Consider the following 25,565-nt stretch of genomic DNA (forward strand, 5'->3'; position numbering starts at 1 on the left):
GCGACGAGAATGGTTGTTAACCAGACTAAACGCGCAGTCAAAAGCTTCAACGGATTTTTAGCTGCTACAGGTAGACCTAAGGTAGGTCTGAGCAAAAGCTGTTTGTTAAAAATATCATAGAAAAAACTATTATTTTTGATGTTTGTAGTTTTTTGTTTTTATTGATAGGCTTATTTTGAATTAAAAAGTCATTCACACGAACAGAGAGTAACACAATATAATTTCACAAGAGAATGGAGCTTAAATATTATACATACATACATATGTACATATATCGTGTGAAGGCACTCACACACACATATTTGTATGCATGTAGTCTGTGTAGTAAGTAGATCACATGCACATGCACATGCAGTTTTACCAGCAGAAATAGAAATAGTGTTGTAAAATGTCATCAGCCCAAAAAAATTTGTTTTGTTTAAATTTTTTATTTCGTTTCTTTGTTTTCTTCTCACGCAGCTGGAAATTTACATTTAAGATATTTTTTAACTTTGGTATTAAACTAGATTTATGCTTAAGTTTAATTAATTTACTTAATGCTAAAACTACAAAATGGTTACAATATATTTAAGAGGGGGAAGCGGGAGCTTAAAACGAATAGTTGTTGTTGTTGTTGTTGTTTCTTCTCAAAATTTGTTTGTCTTGCTCTTGTAATGCAAAGCACCGTTATCGCTACCGTCGATCGATCATCGATTATTATCAATTACACAAAATCGATTATCACTTACATATAGATGTTGACATATTATAAATAATCGACTATAGATGATCCTGTATCGTCTATGGATGGCTGGTCAAATCAATTTGCAACTAACGACAATTGTTTACAAGCTATAAATAATTGATTATCGATTATCGCCTATCCATAACCGATTAATAATTATCGAAATTTGCTCTCAAATTGTGGATAATTATTGAATGTTTACCATTTATCGATTACCGATAGCCACACTCTAAGCTTAGCTTAATGCTAATGTTGTTGTCGCATGTTTATCATCATCTTCTTCTTCGTATTCTTCTTCTTTTTTTCTTGGCTGTTGTTGTTGTTATCGCTTGGCACTTGTCTGTCACGTTTCACGCCTGACACATGGCTGTCAGCTGATGGGAAAGAGAATGGAGGGTGGTGAGGGATTTCTGGGGGCGTGGCTAACTCAGTGCGAGACAATGGCATTGGACTGATGCGTCGGCTCCAAATAGCCGCCGCCCTTAACGGGCGTTGTGATAATATCGCCAGCATTGGATTTGCTGCGCGTGACCAGCATCGGAGTCTTCGGCTTGGGCGTCTCCGTCAGCTTGATCTTGACACGTCCAGTCTCCGGTGAATAGACAGGCGAGTAGCGTCCAGATTTTGGCGAGGAAGGCAAATAGGAGCCATCCGGCTCATTGTTGTTGTTGTTGTTGTTCTGCTCGTTGGCATCGCCCGACTGTGGATGCTGCGCGTATTTGGAGGCACGCGGCGACTGTGGTGTGGGATAACGCGGTGTGATTGGATAGTACTCATGTGGTGCGGCATCTGCACCAGTGGGCTCATTGATGGTCGGCGTCTCCTTGGCATCCCCATTGGCTGTGCCATTGCCATTGAGCAGCGGCTGCTGTCCAGCACCGTCTTTGCTATCGTACGGCTTCTTACCAGATCCATTCACAATCTGTGCCTCATCCAGCTTCGTCTTCTCGCCAATCAGTGGCGAGTGCTCGTGACCGTTGCGTGCCAAGGGCTTACCCAAGTTCTTCTTGTCCATATCGAGCAGCTCGGTCTGACGCTGTGCCTCCGCATCTCGTGCCGCCGCATTGCTGTTGTACTTGCAGCGCTTAATGGCCACGAACAGTATGAGTCCCAGCACAATGAGAGCAATGACGCCCAGCAGGTAGTAGATGGCATTGCTGTCATCCTTCTTACCGATCTTGGCAGACAGTATGTCATCCGAAGTCTTGTCCGCGTCAATAGGACCGTCTGTGACGATATCGGAATCCACTTTAGTCTGCACCGCCGGCACAATTGTCTCCTCGCTAACTTCGTCGGGCTGTTCTTTTTTATCATCCTCGAAGATGCCAATGTTCTTGAAAATATCCGGCGATGGCTGCTCCGGCTGCTCCACTGGCTTATTGTCGTAGTTGTCGTCGTTATCGTCATGCTCCTGCTCAGAGTCTTCGGGCGGCTCAAAGTCATCCGAATGAACGTGATCCGTGGCAATGTGTGGTATGATCAGCATATCGTCACCGCTGCCGGAACCTTCCTCCTCTGCCTCGTTTTCGGTCTCGTCGGGCTGTGGCAGACCCACCAATTGCTCCGTCCTTGGCTCTGAGGCCACGACGGGCATCTGCTCCGATGCCTGCTGAGCGGCAACTAGTTCCATATTCATTTCGGTCAAGTCGCCCGAGCCCTCGACATCACTTTCCACAACCGGTGGCGCCTCTGGTGCCTTCACCGATTTCTTGCCATCGATGACCAGATAGTCTTTGCCCAGCTCCTGTTCCTCTTCCTCCTCCTCGTTGGAATCGGGCAGCGGCTGATCGCCCATCATCAGTTCGTTCTCGTCGGCATCTGTGGCATACCAGCCACGTTGCTCCTTTTCGCAAATGTCCGATTGCTTCAGTTGCAGCCAGGATTTGCCACGCGCCTCCGCCGGCAGGCTGCAGATGACCGGCTTCTCCATGTACACATGTCGCTCCTGCAGCCAGTTGCGCACCTCCAATGTGCGGCACGAGCAATTGATATTGTTGTGGCCCAGCTCCAGCTGCTGCAGATGCTGCAAGTGCGTCAGCTCGATGGGCAGCGTTGTGATGTCATTGTGCTGCAAGTTGAGCACCTGCAGCTGCTGCGGCAGCTTCACCAATTTGGCAGATGTCAAGCGATTGTGCTTGAGGTTCAGCTTCTTGATGCGGCGACTCAGGTGACCCAACTCATGCAGGTCGTTGTGCGACAGGTCCACCGAGGTCAAATTGGTCAGCCCGTCCAGCACATGTGCCAAGCGCGTCAGGCCCAAATACGACAGATCTATGGAATGTATGGGTATTGTGGCGGGCAACGGCCCATCCGACAACTTCAGGCCATTCGTACTGTTGCACTTGGCGTGCAGCAGGGGCTTGTGTGTGTGCTGCGACAGGGAGCAGCTGCAGTCATCGGGGCAGTAGACGCCGGGCTTGGCTGCTGCACAAATGCAGAGCAGCAGAGCCAGCAAAGCGAACAGATTCAAGCGCTCCATGGCTGATCTCTAATGCTTGATTCGCTCTTGGGCTGCAAACGAAATGAAAGCAAACAAAGAAAGGGAATATTAATTCGGGTGTTTCGTCTATAGTTTGCAGAGTTCCGAGTACCGTGAAGCTATGATGGCAACTACCTAGCTGTGTCTAGTCGATTCCATGAGCTTTGATCGCAACGCCAATAGGAAATTGTGCGTTGCGTCATATTTCGTTAACTCTCTCCCCTTCTCTCTCTCGCTCTCTCTCTCTTTGATACTTTTTCTATATCTATCAGCAGTCGCTATCGTGCTTAGATTTCTTTATCGCCTATAGCTTGTTTAAGCTTGGCCAGGCATTGACAGCCTTATCTACCCACAGGTAATTAATATTTCTTTATTTCTTTTCCCATTTTTTTGTTTTTGTTTTTTTTTTTTTTTTTGCCATTTTGCTGTATTGATAAGTTCTTAAGTTCGACAAGATAATTTTTGGTGTGCAACCATTTACGTGGACTGTGACATCAGCAACAGCTCGGGCACCTGACACACTCGCATCACTGCGGCAAAACAGAATGAGTCAGTGCAAAGCACTTGAGCATTTTGAAGAACTTGAGAAATTGCAGTGTAGGCGACTTCAAGGTCAAATTAGAGTTTCTAGGGAATCTCTAGAGAGGTGCACTAGGAAATTAATCGATGTAAGAGGGTTTTAGGCTAGAAGAACTCAATTCATATCTTTTTATTGCAAGCAAGTCCCTTAATCACATATGTATGTAAATTCTATATCAAGATACCTTTTATATATTTATAAACAAAGAATGAAATAAAATAATGAGGATAATCTCAGAGAATATTCATATAGAAAAATCCCTGTTTAATATCTGTAATTAAATATAAATATTTTACTAAATTAGTATTTAAAGATTTGTCAATTTAGCAGGGAATTCACTTAAATCTCTGCGCTCAATGGGTAATTCACTAAAGCATCATTAAATATTTAGTCATCAGTTTATTTCAAAGACGTTGCTTGTTAGTAAAATCAATTGATTCATTATAATGAACAGTTATTGATTAAAAAAAAAAAGAAGCAAAATAATGTATATAGTCTCATAATGATCGTAGTTGTTAAAGAGTTCTTAAAATATTAATAAAGCAGAAATTTTACATGATCCGTTAAAGTGTGTTAAGTGTTGCATCAACAAGCTAAAGAAGCAAAGAAACAAATGCTTACTTATATATATATATATATATATATATATATATATATATATATGTATAACACTTAATCAATAAGCAATAGGAAAATAGAAGTCACTTATATAGTGTCGCAATCTATCTCGCACTCTTTTGATTTCGCTCCCTCACTCTCTCTCTCACTCACTGTCTCTCTCTCTCTCTCTCTCACTCTCTCACTCTCTCACTCTCTCTCTCTCTCTCACTCATTCTCTCTCCCTCACTCTCTCTCTCTCTCTCTTACTCACTTATCTGTCAACTAAATCAAACTCAACTAACTACGCGCAAGTTGCTGTCGCTGACTTATCAATGAATTTTAGTTGTCCGCTATTTATATATAGCCAAGCATTCATTTTCGTATGCTGTAACTATTGTTATTAATTTTGAGCACTTGAATTTGATAAATCTTGGGCATTTATCACATGACTTTCACTGCGGCACACACACACAGACACACAGACAAAGGAAAAGCTCTTAATTAAGTAAATCACCTGTCAGCAGAAAACTTAAATGTTCAGATATATGTATATACATATATATATCTATGTATATATAGATAAAGATCAAGCCCGTTTAGTGTGGGTTAAGGGGTTGAGGTCGAGGCAGCAGCTGCTGCTGCTGTGTTTTGTCAGACTAACAAGCGGCTCGCTTTTAATCTTCAGCCACTGTAACTGTATGTAAGTGAGCATATACATATACATATACATATACACATAGAAGAGTCTATATATGTATGTATGTGCTTGCGAGCATTTATTAGTTGAGCAATGCAAACTGATTGACGTCTGCCTCGTGGCTGCAATTTAAGCACAATTCGTGCTCTGCCATAGCCACAGCAGTCGCAAGCCAGCTTCGGCTGATAAGCCGGCCAGCAGCGTCTTTGACCGCAAAACAAACGTCGCTTAGAACAATGGAATAATAATGCATGCATAAATCTAAGCCTCTATATGATTGTCAGGCCTCACAATAATCGACAAGCCAAGTGCAATTGCAACTGCAACTGCAACTGCAACTGCATTTGCATTGCACTTTGAATAATGCAAAAGTTCTGCTCAATTTCATGCCCAAAAATATTCAGCTGAATGATAATAGTCCAAGTTTTTCTATCCATTTTAATTGAAGTGTCGCTCGTGTCGCCTATTTACATTTATAGTTAACTGTGTCTGTCTGTCTAGCTATGCTTCTGCGGCGTCATGCTGATCTAGAGAGATTAGATATAACTTTAATTACATTTGCCATTTCCATTGTGAATTGCATTGTGAACTGCTTAAATCCAAATAGCCTTGCAGATTGTGTTCTATCTCAGATTTAGATTGTAGTTCTTGATAAGCAGCAGATTTAGTTGAACTAATGCTCAGGCGACTCATACATTTCATTCATGGAGCAAGATTTTTGAGCTCTTGAGTAGACAAATTGGCTTGTGATTGTATCTACGGGCAGCACATGATTTAATTGATTTCAATTGTGGATATTAATCTGCAAGGGTAGCAGAAGATTTGGGATAGATATTGCACTCTGATTGAAATAAAGACTCAGTCATATTGCAGTAGAGAACAAATTCTGATAATGAACCTTAAGGTTCGCTCCAGCAGAAATCATATTCTGATAAAATCTTAAAGTAATCTACAAATTCGCTCCATAAAATCTATTAAATGCTTTATTCTTGATAGATTTATATTGATTATTTATATTTATATATACCAGAAATTGATTTGCTTCACATCTAATGTTAGTTGACTAATGTTAGCTCATTTGAGCTGCCTAATAAGAATTCATTAGAAATGCACCCCATATATAGATATATCTATAGCTTTAGTTATTACAGTCTAATATCTAATCTACCGAGTACTTCGTTAGACGTTGCTGCCACTAGAAATACACGTTATATACCTTCACTTTCGTGACATAGGCAAAATAACAGTTTTTTGTGTAAGGGCAGCAGCCAAAGCTTTGCCACCACCCTATGAATTTGTTGCCTTTGTTATGGGCAACTGTGTGCGCAGCGGCGCGCCAATATGCGACCAATTTATATATATGTACATACATACAGACATATATAAATATATATGCATACATATATATATTTGGCAAAAAATAAATGCGGACGCATGTGCAGCAGCTGCTGTTGCTGCTAAGGGCAGCAATTGGTGGCAAGCATGCATAATTAAGGCGCTGTTGTTGTTGTTGTTGCAGATAATGATGCGGGGCAGCGCGACCAAGCAGAAAATGCCAACTGGAAATGAGGCGGCACACACACACACAGACACACACACATGCACTCACACAGCGGCATATGCAAATTTAGTTGGAGATACAAATGTATCCGAAAAGAGTGTCAGGCTCAAGGTCAGGCTGCATTTCGAACTGTAAATTGTGGTTTTCACAAATTGCCAGAGCAAATCACGAATATCGTCATCGAATAACTGAGCTGAAATGAGACATTGCTGCGTGTAAATGTAGCCGAGGGAGTGTCAGACTCAATGTCATGCTTCTTAAGGTTTGACATGTGAATTGCGGTCTGAGCAAGTAGGCATGACAAATTAGAAATATTTATCTTGAGATGAGCGATTAACAAGTGAGTTTGAGATGCAAATGTATCTGAGAGTGGATCTTAGCTATGAACAGGCTGAATTATGGAATGTTCTCTCATCATAGCAAAAAATCTCCCTTAACTTGAGCTTGAGATACAAATGTATCTGAGAGTGAATCTTAGCTAAGGGCAGGCTGAACTAGAAGCAGATGTTGCTGCAGTTCTTTACATGGAATATACTCTTATCTTAGCAAAAAGTCTGCCCTAACTTGAGCTTCAGATACAAATGTATCTGAGAGTAGGTCAAACCTCAAGATCCGTTCCTGCTTCTGCTGCAGTTTGTCACCAATTCTGTCTGTCTTTGCCTGTCCTTAAGCAAAAGCAAAAGCAAGTAACAGCAACCACAACAAATCACAAGGAGCAGCATGCAAATTGAGCTTGAGATACAAATGTATCTCAGCGAGTGCGAGGCTCAAGGTCAGTCTCAACTAGAAGCAGCTGTTGCTGCTGCGGCTGCCACTGCCTGTTGCTGCTGCTGTTGCTGCTCACATTTTGACATGTGAAATGCGGTCTTAACAAATTGTGTCATTGCGTTTGGTTAAACATGGCCAAATACAAGTGACAATCGGCAACAACAGCAACAGCAACAACAACAACAACCAGCAGCAACAAGTGCTGCCAGAAAAGCCGCAACAAATCACAAATGTCTTCTTCAAATGGCCTGGTGTTGACAAATTGCCTTGGCCAAAAGACTTTCACTTCGGCTGGAAATGCTAAACCGCAGACACAGTCGCCCGTTGCATTTATCAAAAAATAAAAACAAAATCTGTCAATTTTTGCCGGGAATTTTTAGATGCCATTTTTGGCTACCCAACTGCGCGCAACCAGTCGAGCAACAAGTTGGCGTTAAATTGCAATTAAATGCGCTTAATTGCATTTCAGTAAAATTTAAAAAAAAAAATATATATATATATATGTATATATTTGTTATCATAATTTGATTGTGACTTTACTTAAATTGATCAAGTAGAGAAAACATACGCTCGCAAACAGGAAACTCAAAATTAGCTAAAATTTCTGAATTTGAATGTGAGCTGAAGAATATGCGCGACAGTCAAGTGCCATTTAATGCCAGCTCAACTTAGAACAAATATTACTTTTTTTTTCGCAAATTGAAGGAAATCAACAGCAACAACAACAACAACAATAGGAGCAACAACAGCATTAGCATTAGCGTTTAACTTAAATGATGACAAATGCCGCTAACCTTGACTCGATGCTTCCAAAAGAATACAAAAATGAAATGAGAAAGACGAAAAGCACATTAACAAGAAATACAACTAATCAGGTTAGCTATGCAGAGATATGAGCTATGAAATACCCTGTAAATGGAGTGGATTTCATGTAGAATAAAAATACATATATAGAAATCTATATAAATTATATATTATGCTAAAGAATAGTCATCTAGGGAAGATTATCATTACTCTTTTCCTAGTAAAGATAAAGCACTTTTCTTGGATAGGGGAAACTTAACTCCTTGGCATTGATTACTTTCTGATAACGTATATACACATTTTTGGAACTCAAGCTCTGAAAATCTGCGAAATAGGCTAAAATAAATATGCAAAATTTGCTACTAAAAAAAATGTTTAAAAATCTTAAAGGTAAACTTTTTATTTGAGTTTAAACGACTGTCTAACAACAATGTTTGAAGCCCAAATTTTGTTCATTAGAAGTGCCTACACATACAAAATAAATAAACATATAAAAAACATTAACAATGAACAAACTCTCCCAAAATATTTAACTACCCCAATAAATTGAGAGCTGAAATGCATTCGATATACGAAACGAGTATCTAAAATTAGAATGATTTCATAGACATCAGCTCGCTGGAATTATATTAGATTTTAATTTATGAGTACATATAATTTATTAGTTAATTAAAAACAAATTTCATTAAATTGCAAATAAAGTCACAAATAAGCAATTACTCGCCCTGAAAGCCGACAAAACTGGTTAGATGTGATGAAAGGCTATAAGTTCGTGAAAGTAATTAATTTTAATATGAATACATATGAAATCTAAGTGAGATATATATTTAAAGAAAGAGATCAAGTATAATAAGAAGCTAAAAAAAATAAAGAAGACTATATACAAAATCTGAATTTGTAAGTCTCTAAAATTGCATAAAGAAAAGTAAAAATTTTAATTATATTTTTAGCTATATTATACACCTCTAAAATCCTTAATAAAATACAAAACGAAAATTGTTATAAAAATATATAATAGATAATTTTACCATATCTTCTAGCCCAAATAAATTATTTTAGTTAGGCTTCAATTGCAATTCGCTTTTCAGTCTCTGCTAATCGGTACAGCCTTAATAGACCCATGTACAGGGTATTCAGGAGGATTGTTCACTCTTTTGCCATCGACTCAACTCGAATGTTTGTCGGTCATTATTTGATCCACAAAACAAAAAAAGAACAGACGAAAATTAAATGGGGCAACAAATGATATATAACACAGATTCGTCATTTCTTTTGTAGATGTAGATATTTAAATAGGAATATACATATGGTATATAAATACATACATATGTATATATAGAAGGGTAGTCAAATATATTGAGCTATATATGCATGTGTATGTCATATGGTAAGTAGAATTAAGTGTTGACAAAACATAAAAAGCGAATCGTAAAAAATCACATCATGTGGCGAGCGATTTGCAAAATTTCGCCACACGAGTGTGTGTGTGTGCGTGTGTGTGTATGTGTGTGTGCATATTTAAATTTATGGAAATCTCTTTTTTATAGGCACACTTAAATTGCGCTCACCGTGCGCCGTCACATAATAAAAACTGTCTTTTTTTTTCGTTTGCAAATTTTATTTATCTAACGGTTTACAAATAGATAAACATACATATATATATGTATATATGAAAAAGTAACTGAACCTTAGCTCAATTTAGCGGCTGCTTGATTCAAGTGTTTGCCAATTGGATATGCAAAATGAAATACACTGTACAACACAAGTCGATATACAATTATGCACATACATACATAAAGGTATATATACATACGTATAATTTGAACTGTAAAGTCAGCGCTTTACGAGTTACCGTTAAGTCTTGGTTTATTGAACTATAGCGTTTAGAATTCTTTTATCGCTGCGCCTTTTTGCCATTTGCTTTCATTTTCTCTACACTCTTTCTCACTTACTCCCTCTCTCTCTCTCTCTCTATCTCTCTCTCTGTTTCCGTCTCTTTCTTGGCGTTTTCTTTGGCTTTGCTTTTGACCGCGTTTACGCAGTCGAAATGATGACGCGCCGCAATTAAAACATCAGGTGATTTTTGTTGTCTTACCTGCGCGTGCATACAAGCACACACACACACACGTACACACACACACAGCCAGACGTATGTTTAGCTTATAAGACAAGCTCGTTTGTTGCCAAGATGACGTCTAAGCCATGAAACAAACGCCACAACTCATGACTCAGTCAGCCAGGCCAAGTCAAAAGCCGACATTCACAATGCAAAATTTATAGAGAGAGAGAGAGAGAGAGAAAAAAACGTTTTTAAAAATAAAACTAAAAAAATGTATTTAAGAAAAATACAAATAGCGTGGCGTTTCATTCAAGGCGTTGCTGTGAATTTTTACACAGTCATGCCGTCATAGAAAACCAGCTGCGATCATTCAGCTAGTGGGCAGATAGACACAGACACACACACACAAGCATCTGCACACACACACACACACGTGCATACACACTGGCGGCACACTAAAGACAATTAGCATATGCCAATTCTGTTTTGTTCTCGATCTCTAACCTAGCTTTGAGCTCATTACCTCAAACAACAAAGAAAGATAATGAAAGAATGTCCCAATTGAATGCTACCAACTGCACAATACTCGCTCGCCATGGAATATAATAACTAAATTAAGTTAGTTACATTATAAATATTGCTTAAAGTTAACTTTATAGTAGGCTGAGAGTGCAGAATTTTGTTGGGGGTACTCCCGCAGATCAGCTTAACACTCGCTCATTTGGCAAAAGCTGAAGCTGTCAATCCAGAGAAAGTTACGTTACGCCACGCCTACAAAAGGGCCCAGCTATATAAGCTTAATATTGCTTTGCAAACAAGGCCTATAGAAATAAGTTTTAAAGGTCCCAAAAGTGAAAGAAACAAAAATACTTTGAGCTGTCTGTCATGCCAATAAATATATTAAAACTACGATAACCATTTATATAAGTAAATATATATGTATATACATATATTTATATACTATAAGATATATATATAAAATGTAAAATTCAGAGCAACCAATATACTCTGCTTACTTTACAAATGCTCACATCGTTCTGGGGTCTAATGACCCAATTCATTGACTAGCTCTGCTCGTCGGCCCCCTACCGTGCCCCTGCCTTTGCCCAGCCATTATCAACAAATTATCAATATGCCAATTTTGCAAAGACGACTTCAATTTGCCAATTAAGCACATTTCGTTCAGTCTGGCAACGCCGTTCAGCGAGTGCAAATGAGCCTTACAAGAAACCGACTCGAAACAAAAAAATGCAATTTTTATTAATAAAAAGTCGAAAGAAAAAAACGAGCTCAAGTATTTTATTGATTTCCACGAAACATCAAATTATAAAACGAAACGAAGCCAGTCTTTAAAATACATAAGTAACTTAAATGTGAGTGTCGAGCAGCGAAGCAATGGGGCCAACAAATGGCAAAAAATAAAAGAGGAAAGAGAAAAGAAAAAGCGCAAAGCGTAAGCAAAACAGAGACAACAACAAATTATGTGAAATATGCAAAAGGTGGGTTGTGCCCGATAACAATTATATATATATATATAATTATTTATATATATATATATTGAGCGCGAACTAAAGTAAAAAAAAAAAAAAAAACACGGGCCCCATACTTGGAGTCAATGCTCCAAAATAAATGATATGATGGCACCCCATGCATAGCTCACATTACGCATGCGCCCTGTTGCCAACTGTTTCTGAACATCGTCTAACGGACACAAAGAATTTTCAATGAACTTGAAACTGTTGAAGAGAAACCAAAACACAAAAAAAAACTAAAATGTGTGTGCGACCTTTCACAGTGAACTCTATGGGCGCTGCGGATTCTCATCTATATATGTATATAAATATATGTATATATGTATGAGTTTTATACAACTCTTTGTACTAGATGCTGTCCGAAATATTTGTACATAGTTTTTGCTTTATCTCTTTTTCCTCTTTCTTATATTATTTTACATTTATATATAAACATTTCATATAAATATATATGCAAATCATTCTGTGACCATTTGACATAACTAAGAATAGAATACACAAGACCTGATAACCTGCGCATTATCTCTCAATTATAATGCTAGGCTATACATATGTACAAATCCCAAAGCCGTGTCAACTGAGCCTTGACAATGAATAAAGATGTTGAAAGAGGCAAATGCCTATATAGACAGATGAGCATGCATCACATAGAAGAACCTTTGAGAGATGGGCAATATAAGATTCTAAGTTTTTTATGACATCCCTAATGAGAGACTTAAATATATTAATACTATAAGTGAATATCTATATATATGTATATATATATATATAATTTTAAATAAACATATATATATATTCAAATAATTAACTTGTATTTCAAATGAAATGAAACTCTATTCTCTCTGCTCACATTACGCATACGCCCTGCTCACCAGCCTAGCCCCTCAACCGATTGGGCACTCAATTTCCATGAACTTGAGCAGCGCCGAAATATTTTTTATAAGAAACAAGCTCAAGTTCATACAATTCACATTTCAGAATGTGCTCTCAACATGTTGAACAACACATTGAGTGTTGTAATGCTAAATGAATACATATATAAAATGTATATTTAATGCCACATTCAAAGCAACATTAAAATAAATGAATATTATAATTATATTTGAGCAACAATATATTTTTAAATTAATATATATAACTGTATATATTCAACACTTTGCAGATAGCAACATATGATTTCTTTATTTCACACTGGTTGCCTGGTCTGCCCTCACAATTTCCATTGAACTTGAACCCAAATGAAATTAAATCAAGAACGCGTTGCCAAATTTTAACAACAATCGAAAAAAAAAAAAAACATTTACCCCATTTCCACACTTGGCATCTTGGCCAGCTGCCAGCAGGCCTTCAGTTAGCAAGTATATTGACAATTCCCCATAAAACTGAATCATATTGTATATAAATATATATATTTTATGTCATTTGTAAAATTTCAATTTGTAAACAATCTATAAACCTGTACCAGGGAAAAAACACGCATCAGTAAATGAATCATATGGAATTACATATTACGAAATGCTTACCTAAAGTTCAACAAGTGCAAAGCGAAACGAACATGAAGTAAAAATTCAACAAAAAATACCCACAACATAATTTCTGATTAGTCGGGAATTAAGCGTAGAGAAAGTCAAGTCGAGTCCAGCAATTAGAAAGGTAAATGTAAACGCGAATTTTCGTTTTTTTACCCCTCACATTTCACAATTTACATAAATGTAGATGAAAAGACTTCAGTTTAAGCTGCTGTATGAGTAAAGCAAGTCCAAGCCAATTAACTAACTTTTAGCCAAAAGATCCAGCTGATATATTAATATGTACCCATATATTCGCATAATTTAAATGGATTTTCTTCTCGTTTCAATGAGTTTTCAATATTACTTGCTCTATTAATTATATACTATAAATTTTATGGCTGAAAATTTCAAGAAGTTAAGCTATTTTTCCTAATAAAAATCATTTCTAAAGTCCCACAAAAAAAATATATATGTATATATCTTTTATATTATATATTATCAAGTTGAACACATTTGATATAAATCCTCAAGAACTTGGATTTAAATTCAAATTTTATTTATATATTAACGAGTTGAAATATTTCAACCAATTAAAAGATCTTTTAAATTATAGAAACATTAATCATTTAATATGCAGCTGCAAACGTTTCGACAATTTGGATTTAGATTTGTCTATAATTAAGTTAAATTATTTGACCAATTAAATTTGTTTCTCGAGTTCCAGAAATTTGTTTTCAATTAAAGTTTATATTCAATTTGAATTCACTTTCAGCTGCTGCTATAACTTTAACCATTCAAAATGGAGCATATTTTGTATTTTTAAATGCATTTTTCTCTATTTTCCATTTATTTTCTTTAGGAGCATTTACTACATTTGTTGCATGTGCACAACTCTGCCATAGATCGCTTTGCATGGCAGCTGCTGCGACACATTTGTGTAAAGGTCTTCAGCTGGCAACACGCGAACCATTTGCTTGCAACAGGCGAAAGGCAGCCAGAAACTAAGTCAACAATTCAATAAGAGCAACAAGTAGAAATGCGCTGGGTGGGAGCAAAAGACTGGGAAATACCCTGTGAATGGAGGAATGTGGCCTTGAAATGAATATGGAAGAATAGTTTATACCTTAAACATGAAATTTTGATTAAAAAGTGAAGACTTTGATAACTGCGTAACTTGACAAGACTATCTCATGCGAGATATGCTTAAAATAACTAACGATAAGTATCGGTATATATCGAATTCACGAAAAGCACTTATAGCTCTTCTACTTTTAGATAGACGAACAAATATGCAGATGGGATAAAGAGGAGGAAGGATTCGATTATCCAAGAGGAGCAAAAGCGGAAACATATTCTCATAAGAATTTACCATATTAGGATTTATGTAATCTCAAGAACTAGCCACGCTTTCTTCTGCCTGTTACATGCATTCACACATAATACATATACCCTGTATAAAAATTTCAAAATGAATGTAGAGCACAAAAAAAAGTTTGAATATTTCTTATTAATTCAGTTTTGAACAAGAGTCCGGTTGTGGCTACATATACATATACATATATGTATCTATACACATACATATATACCATATGCACAAGTATATATTTTTGCAAATCTGGGGATCAGCGGACAAACACGAAACACCCACACCAAAGTTTTTTTTTTTCTTTTGGCGCGTTGACAGAGACGCCAACGTCTCTCATTGTCATTGGCATAGATACATTCGTATGCACAAATGATGATCATGATGGGGATGATGAGGTTCATGATGATCATCATGGCTGATGATTTGCTTGTAGACAAGAGCACGTTGATTAGTGCCAAATGGGATTGCACTCTGTGTCAGACACTTTTCCGCAAAACTTTTCAATTGGGCGCCTAGCCCGATTAGACAATTTGCTGTCTGATCCTCAAGATGCATAAGCCCACCTTCCACTAAATAATATGCCCATTGTGCGCAACTAGTGTATTAAAAACGACTTAGGCACAGTTCGTCATATAATGGCAATCAAATGCCATAAAGATGTGAACTTAACTGGCTCGAGCTAAAAATAAATATACGATTCTTTGTGATTTGATGAGCACAAAATGGATTTACGTTCCTGTTTTTCCTAATACGTCAAAGTTGGACTGAGCCTAAGGAGGCATCAAGTGTGTGACAAGTATTACGTAAACATTTTATAAGCGGTTGCTACAGGTTTCTGATTTAAGCTGATTGAAATATGCTACATTTAGTTTCAGTTTGATTTTCATTTAATTTTCTTTCTTTTTTTATCTTTAAAGTATATATTATAAATATATAATTATTAGCTTGTTAACTTTAGATTATATAAAATATAAATCAACATATGTTACTTGTGTTGAGTTTCTATCTAACAGAGAGATAAGATTTAGTATCTGCTACTAGATATTGACTTACAATGTATATATTAGTAAGGCAAACTATTTGCAAAGCTGTTAGAATCTCGTGGCCTCATTTAAATGTGCCAAGTGAGTGTGCTCTTTGATTAGAATATACCGAGTAAACAGCTGAGGTCCTAAAGTCCCATTTCACTATATATTCAGAGTAAAGCAAATCAAGTTAATTAATCTGATCTTTGTCGCTATAGAAATCTAGATATTAAAGGATTACAAATCAGTTATGAATAATTGTTTATCACACAGCCTCAATCAGCTCATAACTAATTAGATTTATTACTCAACACAAAGTTCAATGTCAATGACAGTCGGGCAAGTAATTAGCCACAGACATGTATTTAATATTGTCTACACTGCATCTAAAGACGATATTTAGTTTCCCGATGAAGGAAGTGAGCTTACAGCAAATTGATATTTCATTGAATTATTTTTTACATTTTTTTTTTTTTTTTTAGTATAATTAGAAACATGTTAATTTTGAAATGATCAGCTAGTCAGTCGATCAATGCTATTTAATTGCTTACATTTTCAACAAGTTCTCGAACGAGATCCGCTACGTAATACAGCAGCACGAGCCAGATCAACATGGACAGCCAGCTCATGGAAGCAGATACATGCAGTTGTATATACGTACATATATGTTGCTAATACTAAATAGTTAAGCTAAATTATCAAACAACGAACAGATGGACAGATGGACAGATGGACAAATGGACAACAGCTTGTGGTTAAATGATCGCATTCATTCTGGTGCTGGAGATAGCCACGTTTTTGGGTTTTTTTTTTTTTTCGGTTTTGGGTGACATTCATGAGGAAATCAACAAGTTTAATTGACAACGAGCAAGACACATGGCCAAACGGGTGTTACCAACTAGCATGATACTCTGTTAAGGTCTGTAAAAATATGACTAAATATTGATCTTCCAGTTAAATGATATATCACAGTTCTTCATAAGTCATGACAAGACAATTATGACAATATATCGATCTTCCATTTATATGATATCATTTATGACATATCTCCGCTCTTCGTAAGTCTTACACATATTAGAAATTCCATCAAACCTAACAATGCTCAAGACCCAATATACCCCGCTTCACTTTATCAGCTGCGCATATCACACATCAAAATAAAATCGAAAACTTTGCGTGGGCTTTTATTGTTATTATTAGCTCTTTCATTTGGAGGGAAGTTCGTTGGAACTATGTATTACGTGTCAACTATTTATAGCAGTTACCTAGCTGGAAGACCTTGTCACGTTGCACGAGATAAATAAACACTTCAAACTGTTTCCGAAACGAAGTTGAACCAGGTCACAACAGTTAGCTGGCTATCGAGGCTAATGCGAATTGGCAAATTATTTGCGTATTCATTGGGGAGACAAAACAATTCTAGAATTGACATTGATTAATTGCAGTCGAATCAACTGATTTCAATTTTATTTTTCACTTCAATTTCGACTTTGATTTCGATTTCAATATTTTGTGTAAGGCAATAAAGTTTTTCTCAACATGCCATAAATATTTCAACTGCAGCGTGAAATTATTCGCCAATTGCACCTGCCAATGCGTTCCGCCGGATTCGTGTCTGTTGCATTAGCTGCATAGACGTTTGCATGTATGTATGTCGATAGATGTGTGTGTGGGTTAACTATGTTATCTGTGTGGGTATGTGGTAACCACTGTGCAACATTGTGCAACACTAAGCGACATACGAAATGTACACCGTAGAGACCAGAGAGAGAGAGAGAGAGAGAGTTGAAATTGAGAGATCTAAGAGGATCTTAAGATCCTAACTTATCGGATTGAAGAGAATTAGCTAACTCTAAGCTTATATTTTTAAGCATTAATATATATTCTTTTACATTTGTTTAATGTAAGATTTTGAGTCAGGAATTCTGTTCTTTTCTTTATTTCAACTCACTTCAGTAATCGAAATCAATTCATTGCACTCAGAATTTCTAGGTTCAATGAGCATAAGCTCTCGTTTGCTATCTCTTTCACTCATTATCATACTTTACTCTGACCTTCAGTACCATCATCTTTATCAACTTGACGAATGCCAAACCTTGAATTCATAAATCAAAGCTGATGGTTATTATAGGTTATAGCTCTATTCATAAATAGGTCCAATAAGTTCTAAAGTTTCAGCTGATGAATATATTTATTATTTTTAATATGCTAAATATCGTATAGAATGTAAATTAGGTAAGCCTCATGAAAATTCACTTAAATTAATTAAAAACTAAAATAAATTCAAATCAGCTAATAAAATTTAGTTTTTTTGTAGCACAGTGTAGTTGCAAACACGTGCGGACAATGCTGCACGACTGACCATTTGCTGGGGCAAACAGAAGTAGAAGGCCAGCCAGACAAACAGACACAACAACTGCCAGGCATACAAAGAGTGATCGAGAGAGAGAGGGAGAGAGGGCGAAAGAGGCAGACAAAGAGTAAGCGAGGAGCTGAGTTAAGTGTGGAGCCTTGGACAAATTAGCCTGCGGTTAGGTTTTAGTAGCATTTTAATAAACTATGCATAAATATATATGTAGATACATATACATATATACATATACATATTGTATCTGTATCTGCATCTGCATCTGCATCTGCATCTGTCGAATGCAGTTGATGATGCCAAAGAGCCAATCGAGCTGCTGCTGTAGCTACGGCTGCCTCCTCCTGGTGCTGCTGCCTAGCTTGCCACTTGGCAGTTGACACGTTAAGAGCACGCACGACTTGGCTTGGCCATTAAGTTGGCTAGGTGGCAGAGAGCGGGGCTAGCAGCGGCGCAAAGAAGTAGGAGGAGGCCAATTGGCCGGGGCCAGCATCATTTGACAGTTATGACCACTTGTTGGCCAACTTTTTCAGTTGCCGGCCGGCCGGCCGGCCAGCCGACTGGCTGTCTCGATCGGGGGGCGGCATAACAAAAGCAATAGCAAAAACATTTTTTTTTTCCAACTGTCTGGTTTCAGCGGCCAACTGGTTTTTTGGCCCAATGATCATTTAGCCGGCGATCATGATCATGTGCATGTGTTGCAGTCAGCCAGACTAACGATGCGTTTGGACTTGTTGCAGCCAAATTGGTAAGACGTGAGTTTTTTTTTCATGTTGATTTTGAATTTTTTTTGGGAAGCTTTTTGGCAAATGCCAATGCCAACAGCTCAATTTGGTGATTCGAAATATATGTGTGTGTGTCCAAGTGCTTATGTGTATGTAAAGTATGCTAATATGCTAGCTAGTTTACCTTTAATGAGACATAAATGGATGCCATTCCCCAAAGCAAAGCAACGACAGCGAAGAAAATCAAGTAAAAGTGCTCTAGTCGGGATTATGCGAACAAGAGATACTCTCGCTACTTGAATGGAATAGAGAACTAATCAGATTTTATGATTATTTGAGGACTAGCACTAGATATATTTTCCTCGATATTAATCGACATCCTTCGATTGGGAAAAACTATCGATTATTTGCAGTTTCACGTATTATAAAAAAAACAGAGTCTCTGATCTTTCATTAGTCTTTAAAAAAGACTTTCTCTGGACTCTAGAAGAAGCCTTTGGAGCAAGTGTCTGATAACGAATTAACGAATAACGAATAATTAATAATCAAACTCAACTTGCTCTAGAAGACTTTATCTTATATTATATGGATTTGCTCACTTCTCCTGCTGCCTGTTTCAATCAGTATACCCTCTTAGCTCTCATGTAATTTACTATAAGATAAAAGCATGTAAATTTCGTATGCACACAAATCGAAAGTGCAAGCACATAGGCCATCGAGTAAATACATGTGTAGATATATGGTATACATACATATATATTTATACTCTATATATAGACACAGACGTTTGTTTTGCATATTGCATTTCGCAAATGACTTGCAGAATGCGATTTGATTTTCTTATATATTTATATCAACTGTTATTATTTTTGTTTATTTTTTTTTCTGTTGTTTGACTTTGATTTTAATTGTGTATAATTAGCGCTTTAATTGCAAGCGTCTAAATTCATTTTTAACGAACTTTGTCATTGCTGTCGACTGACTGCTGATTGCTGGCTGCGACTGCTCTAAAGCTATGGAGCTGACTTCCATTATTAATTTAAACCATTTGCAAATCACAATTGCTTGCAATCACTTTTGGCAATGAAGTGTGAAAGTTTGCTTCTCTTTTTTTTATTTTTGTGCACCAAAGCAAATATCATTATAAATGGGAGAAAATATGTTTTGAAAGGGGGAAAGAGAGAGAATGAGAGAAAAGGAAATATAAAATTGCAAAGATTTGGTTTACGCAGAGATTAGAAAACTTGGCCCATAAAATATAATATTATACTAAATATTTAAATATTATTTAGACTTAAATTTTTGGTTTAAATAGCGACAGCTTTTTGAATTTGTTTACAAATAAAATATATATATTTTTATATATTTTATACATATTTTTTTACGCAAATTGCTTTTACCCTAACTCAAGCTTAGCTGAGAAAACATTTCAAACATTTAACAACTCCAAACACGAACTTCTGCTCGTTCAATAACAACTAAACAATTTCATTCTAATGTTCTTCTACGACAACAATTCCAGCTAAAAGCCAGGCATATTGCACAACTCTTTGGCTGCTTTATTGATGCCGCTGTATGATCAATTTCCAATGATAAATGCTTAAGCAGCCCATTTGCTGTGCGTGGACACAAACAATGAATAAAGCGAATGCATTTCCCATACAAATCAACGCACCTAATGAGAAAAAAAATTTGTTTTATCTTCAGTCCTCTATGGCTGAATATTGATTAATATGCGCTGAGCGTGTTGAACACATATTGTCACGTAACATAAGCGACAACAGCAACAATCGACACACAGCCCACCCTAGCGCTGATTAATCATACGCCGCGTGCAACACCGCAGACCCAAATGCAATCGATCCGCATTATTATCAGCGAGTGGTGCAGCCAACGCAATCGAAACACCAGACGAGGTCGCAAATACGCTAAGCATTCAAAGGCTTTATATACATATAAATTTATCTATATGTACACATATTAAAAAAAATATGAAAAATATAAGAAAACCCGCGTCTCAGTCATGTTTGCCTTTGATTTGCCTTTGCCAATTGACCAAATTGCTTGGCGTGGGCTATAAATATCCAAATGCAAATTTATTTCACATTGATGAACTAATCAAAAGGCAACAACAGCTCAACACATTTCTCGCAGAGCCACCTGTTTTCCAGATGTAAACTAAGCCTACTGCTTAGCTTTTCCAAATGGCAATCATAAAAAAAAAAAATACTCTCAACAATTAGTTTTCGCATTTGTTTACATAGGAAGAGGAAGAGGAAAAGCGAGAGAGATAGATAGATAGAGGGAAGGGTAGAGGCAGGTAGAAACGACGCCACGTGTTACCAAGTATTTGCCTATGGGTAAACAAACATTTACGAAACGAAAGTACATTTTTGCGTTAAGGTATCATAGAGTATTTTGAAAGCATGACAAAGGCTCACAGATATGATCATTAAAATTATATTTAGAATGGGAGGGGGAATTTACTCAAGGAACTCAAAGACTATAAGAGCAGGGGCGCTCAAATTTGGTATGTGAATTCTTGGAAGAGAAATAAAATAATATTTGAAATTTTTGCTTTAACTATTCTCAAGGAACTCAGAAATTATAAGAGCTATATTTCCGGAAAGTTGAACAAACATGAATGAAATCCTATTTATTTCAATATCAGTTCCCCTTAACTGTTCTCAGTGAACTCAAGAGAAACAGAGTGAAAATGGTATATATTGTAAAATTACAAACAAATCTAAACTTTTCACGAAAAATTCAAAGAGCTGCATCTCCAAAGGGTATAGCATATTCATAATTTCTTTAGCAGAGCATCTGCCAGTCGAGCGGAGACACTTTGACTTGTTTTTCGCTATCAGCGCACGACTCTGCTTATCTTATCGTATTTGGGGGAAACGCTAGACATTTGCTAATTATAGATATGCCTGGCAACTCTACCCAAGTCATGTGCACTTGGCGCTAAGCCCCTAGGAATATTTGGTGCCAACAAATTAAGAACTCCAATGACAAAATGCATAAAATAGACGCATAAACTCACGCATATTCAAATGAAGAGCCCCACTCGAGCTGAAGCATTGTTTTTATGGGATTTATCCGAGTTCTCATCATTGTTGTTTCTATTTGGTGTTGTGAAAGCGCGTTCTGCTTTGATTGTGCGCTGATAAGTGCGTGTTGTGGCTCTTTATCGATAATGACATATGTAAGAAGCACAATCTCTATTTCGGTGATTGCTCATCCCAGCTGCAAGCTCTATCTAATGGGGACAAGGTTGACATATCGACCGAAATGCACAAGAAAGGAAAATAATTGTGTTTACACAATATTTTATTGTAGTTCTATTTTTTTGTTGTTCCTTCGCTGCATAGAGTTTCATTCGGTTTGCGGCGCTCCGATTGCAAAGATGCAATGGAACACTGTGGAAACTGGATGCTTCCAGACTCTGTTAGCCGATGCAAACGACTCGTGCGATAATCGATGGCGCCTTGGATATATAGTATATATATTGAATATGTTGGCACATATGTTGTATATATATATATACATATCGGATAGCAGTCTACCAGAGATTACATATACATACATATGTATATGGGCTTATGTATACAATATATTATATTTTTCGCTTATTTTGACCTTTAACTTCCGGAACTACTCCATCAAAATGTTTATAGCATTCGTCATAAATGATCGATCCAATACAATAATCGATACCAAAGATAACAAAAAATTAAGCATTAGGAATTTGAGCAAGCTTTTTCGTATATTTACTTCGAATTGTAGACATGGAAAGAGGAAGCACAAAGTAAACACAAAACGCTTGTGCGATATTTGATTTTTGCGCATATTATATAACCTCCTTAAGTGCACGAAAATTGAAGTACATCCCCTTTGGGAGAACTCTTTTTTAGATAAAATATCTGAAAGCCTTTTAAGTCGACTTTCATGCTTTTTAATGAAATTTTCAGCGGATGTAAACGTATATTTTGCTTTGCTGCTCATTTTCTTTGCCCCATTTTTAGCAAGTATTACAAATGGCAAAGATAAGAGATAAGTTAAAGCGTCCGCGTCCGCGTCGACATCGGCGTCATCGATAACATTTTCTTTTTTAGCTTTTGCTGCTACTTTATGAAAGAGTTATATATATATATATATATCTATATACACATACATATATATACGTGTATATATATTTTTTGCAGCTCTGAGTTATTGGCCATAAAAAGTTTTCGTTGAAATTTGAACGCGTACTCGCACATTTCTGTGAATTATGCGCCACACAAATTAGCACCTGCCTTCGAGCCGGTCTGTCTTTCACATGTGTATGTGTGCTAAATATATGTACACAAACACATCTGTATATACTTATATGTATGTATGCATAATTTACTAGCATGTTCCAGTCAACGACAACTGTTGCGTAATTTCCGCCCAACGCCTACGTCACATGTAAAAATTTACAATATCTTGCATCGAATTCTCAAAAGGTTTTGGTTGAAAATATCATCAGATTTATAAATAGAAAGAAAAAGGGTAGTTTGCCATGACTTTATGAAGCTAACAAAAAAGTGATGTAGAGTAACAACTGAGGCTGATAGGAGCTCTGATCTGGAACAACAATTGAGTGAGATTCAGCTAGATCAATCAAGTTTGTTTATCGATAGGTTTGCTAAGTATGCAATATATTTCTTGTTTTCTGCAGGGTATACTCAAGTCAGGCACACTAAATTATTTTCTGTTTTAGTTTTGGGAAATGTTTAAAAAATTGCATAAACTAAATTTCATTTATAGGCAGACAGTAAGTGTAAACAAACAATTAACAAAGTATTCGTACGAATGTTTAGACTGCAAGAATGCAAGAATTATTTGCGCCTCAGCAAATAGAGCCAAAGATACATATCAACTTAGATACAGATAGATAAATAGCTCGGCCACCTACGCCTTGTGTGGCTCCTCTCTATGTCTATGTGGCCGTTTATGAATGAGTTTTAGCTTGAGTGCATTCAAAGGGTACTCATCGTAAACGCGCGAATAGCTGTTCAAGATTTCACAACGAATCTTTTATGTGTAATTGAGGCAAATGTAAAAAAAAAAGGTTTAATTTTTTTTATTGTTGCTGCGGCGCTTAAGTAATTTTAAGTGGCCAAGTGGCTCGGTAGGGTTAAAGCGGGTCGGTTTTTTATTGAGCGTCGTTTTTCGTGTGGTCTGTTTTCGTGGCTTTTTGGCAATTATATAACTATATAACTGTTGCTGACGTCTTGAGAAACAGGGTCAAGTTTGTCTGTAGATCTCAGCGCCAAAAACCGCAAATGAAAATTATAGGTAATAAAAGATACAACTGCAACGGCAAATTGCATAAAGCACAGATTTCGAATTACAACTGGGCCTGAAGCACATGTGTATGCATAGTATATAGCTAAAATATGTACATATACTGTATATTAGAAATCTCACAAAGCACTCATTTTATTTGCCTTATCACGCATCGACTCGAAGCAAGCAGACCTTGATCTTAGATAAGGCAAAATGTGTTCAATTTTCAATGCTTTGCTTCTGTTTGCTTTTTTTTTTTTTTTTTTCTTTCTTTACTCACACGCAAAGTTTAATAAAATTTAGATTTTTCTGTTTTCTTTATAATTTTGCACAGTTTTTGTTTTCTATATATATTTAAGATACATTTGTATCTGAGCAGCGCACAAACACGCACACACAACTGTTTAGCTTGTTTCTACATATATATGTATATAGCATATATAGAGAGACAATATATATATCTCTATATATTTATCGTTTATATTGCACCGGCACAATTTCAATGATCTTTTATTTCTTTGTTTTATTATTCACAGAAAGTCCTTCAGCCGCGTTCCTCAACTCTTGAAGATCTTTCGTGCTGGCTGCCTGCGCTACGACTGTCTGGGCCTATCAAATCTTTTTTTCGTTTTTCGGGGCGCAAAAAAAAAAAAAACGAATTTCGAAAACGAGTCTGAAGAAGAGGCGCACAGCAACAACAATAGCAACGACAGCAGCCGAGAAATGTCAACGAAAACTGAGCGAAAAGCGAAAGAACAAATAAACTAACTGCAGCCACATACATAAATTGGCTCTAAGTGTGTGTATGTATGTGTATGTGTGTGTGTGTATTGTCTTTGATTTTGATATATAAACTGTAAAACACCTTTAATAAACTTTAACTTTGCATTTTAATTACCTAACACAGAGCGAAGTCGTCTGTGAGGATCAACACTTGATGGGGGAGCGGGACGGTGCGGCGGTGCGGTGCGGTGCGGTACGACGACGTTCAGAGGGCGGGCGTCGCGTGATTTAAACGATCGACGCGGCCAACAAACAACGACAACAATAATCAAATCAGTATAGTCCGATTTAATGCAGCGCTCTTGTTGACTGTCAAAGCTGCGTAACGCGGCGAAACTAACTGGCCGTAGCTAGGCAGGCTGCCTGTTTGGCTGAGACCGATACACACTCACACTCACTCACTCACACTCACACAATCGCGAGCGACCGTTCGATGGGAAAGCTTAATGCCGAATGAACGCAACGCACAAAGCGAGCCACTGAGCAAAGCGAAACTGAAACTTCTCCACCGGTACGCACACATATAAATACAGTTTTACGGTTTAACGTGGTTTTGTTTTTGTTTTGTGTTTTTTTCTTTCGCCGGCTGAGCGAGCGCGAGAGCGAGGCAGAGAGTGCGAGCAGCTGGAGCTGGAGTGAGCTTCGATGAGCGCGCGAATATCTGCTG

General features: G+C 37.1%; 1 protein-coding gene across 1 annotated transcript; it reads right to left on the minus strand.

Annotated features, from left to right (window-relative positions):
- Positions 1 to 129: 129 nt before the first annotated feature.
- wdp (Leucine rich repeat protein windpipe) lies at positions 130 to 25,294 on the minus strand. Its single transcript, XM_018104268.3, has 2 exons — positions 25,014 to 25,294; positions 130 to 3,235 (listed from the first exon to the last, which is right to left on the minus strand). The coding sequence occupies exon 2, from the start codon at positions 3,201 to 3,203 to the stop codon at positions 1,152 to 1,154; it is 2,052 nt and encodes a 683-aa protein (XP_017959757.1). The 5' UTR covers positions 3,204 to 3,235; positions 25,014 to 25,294; the 3' UTR covers positions 130 to 1,151.
- Positions 25,295 to 25,565: the final 271 nt, after the last annotated feature.

The sequence above is a fragment of the Drosophila navojoa genome, chromosome 5 (genome assembly GCF_054131105.1).
Source record: "Drosophila navojoa isolate 15081-1374.11 chromosome 5, UAZ_NAV_1.0, whole genome shotgun sequence".
Lineage (NCBI taxonomy): Eukaryota > Metazoa > Arthropoda > Insecta > Diptera > Drosophilidae > Drosophila > Drosophila navojoa.

Excerpts from the sequence above, each read along its gene's own strand:
- wdp (XM_018104268.3), bottom strand. The coding sequence starts at position 3,203 with ATGGAGCGCTTGAATCTGTTCGCTTTGCTGGCTCTGCTGCTCTGCATT.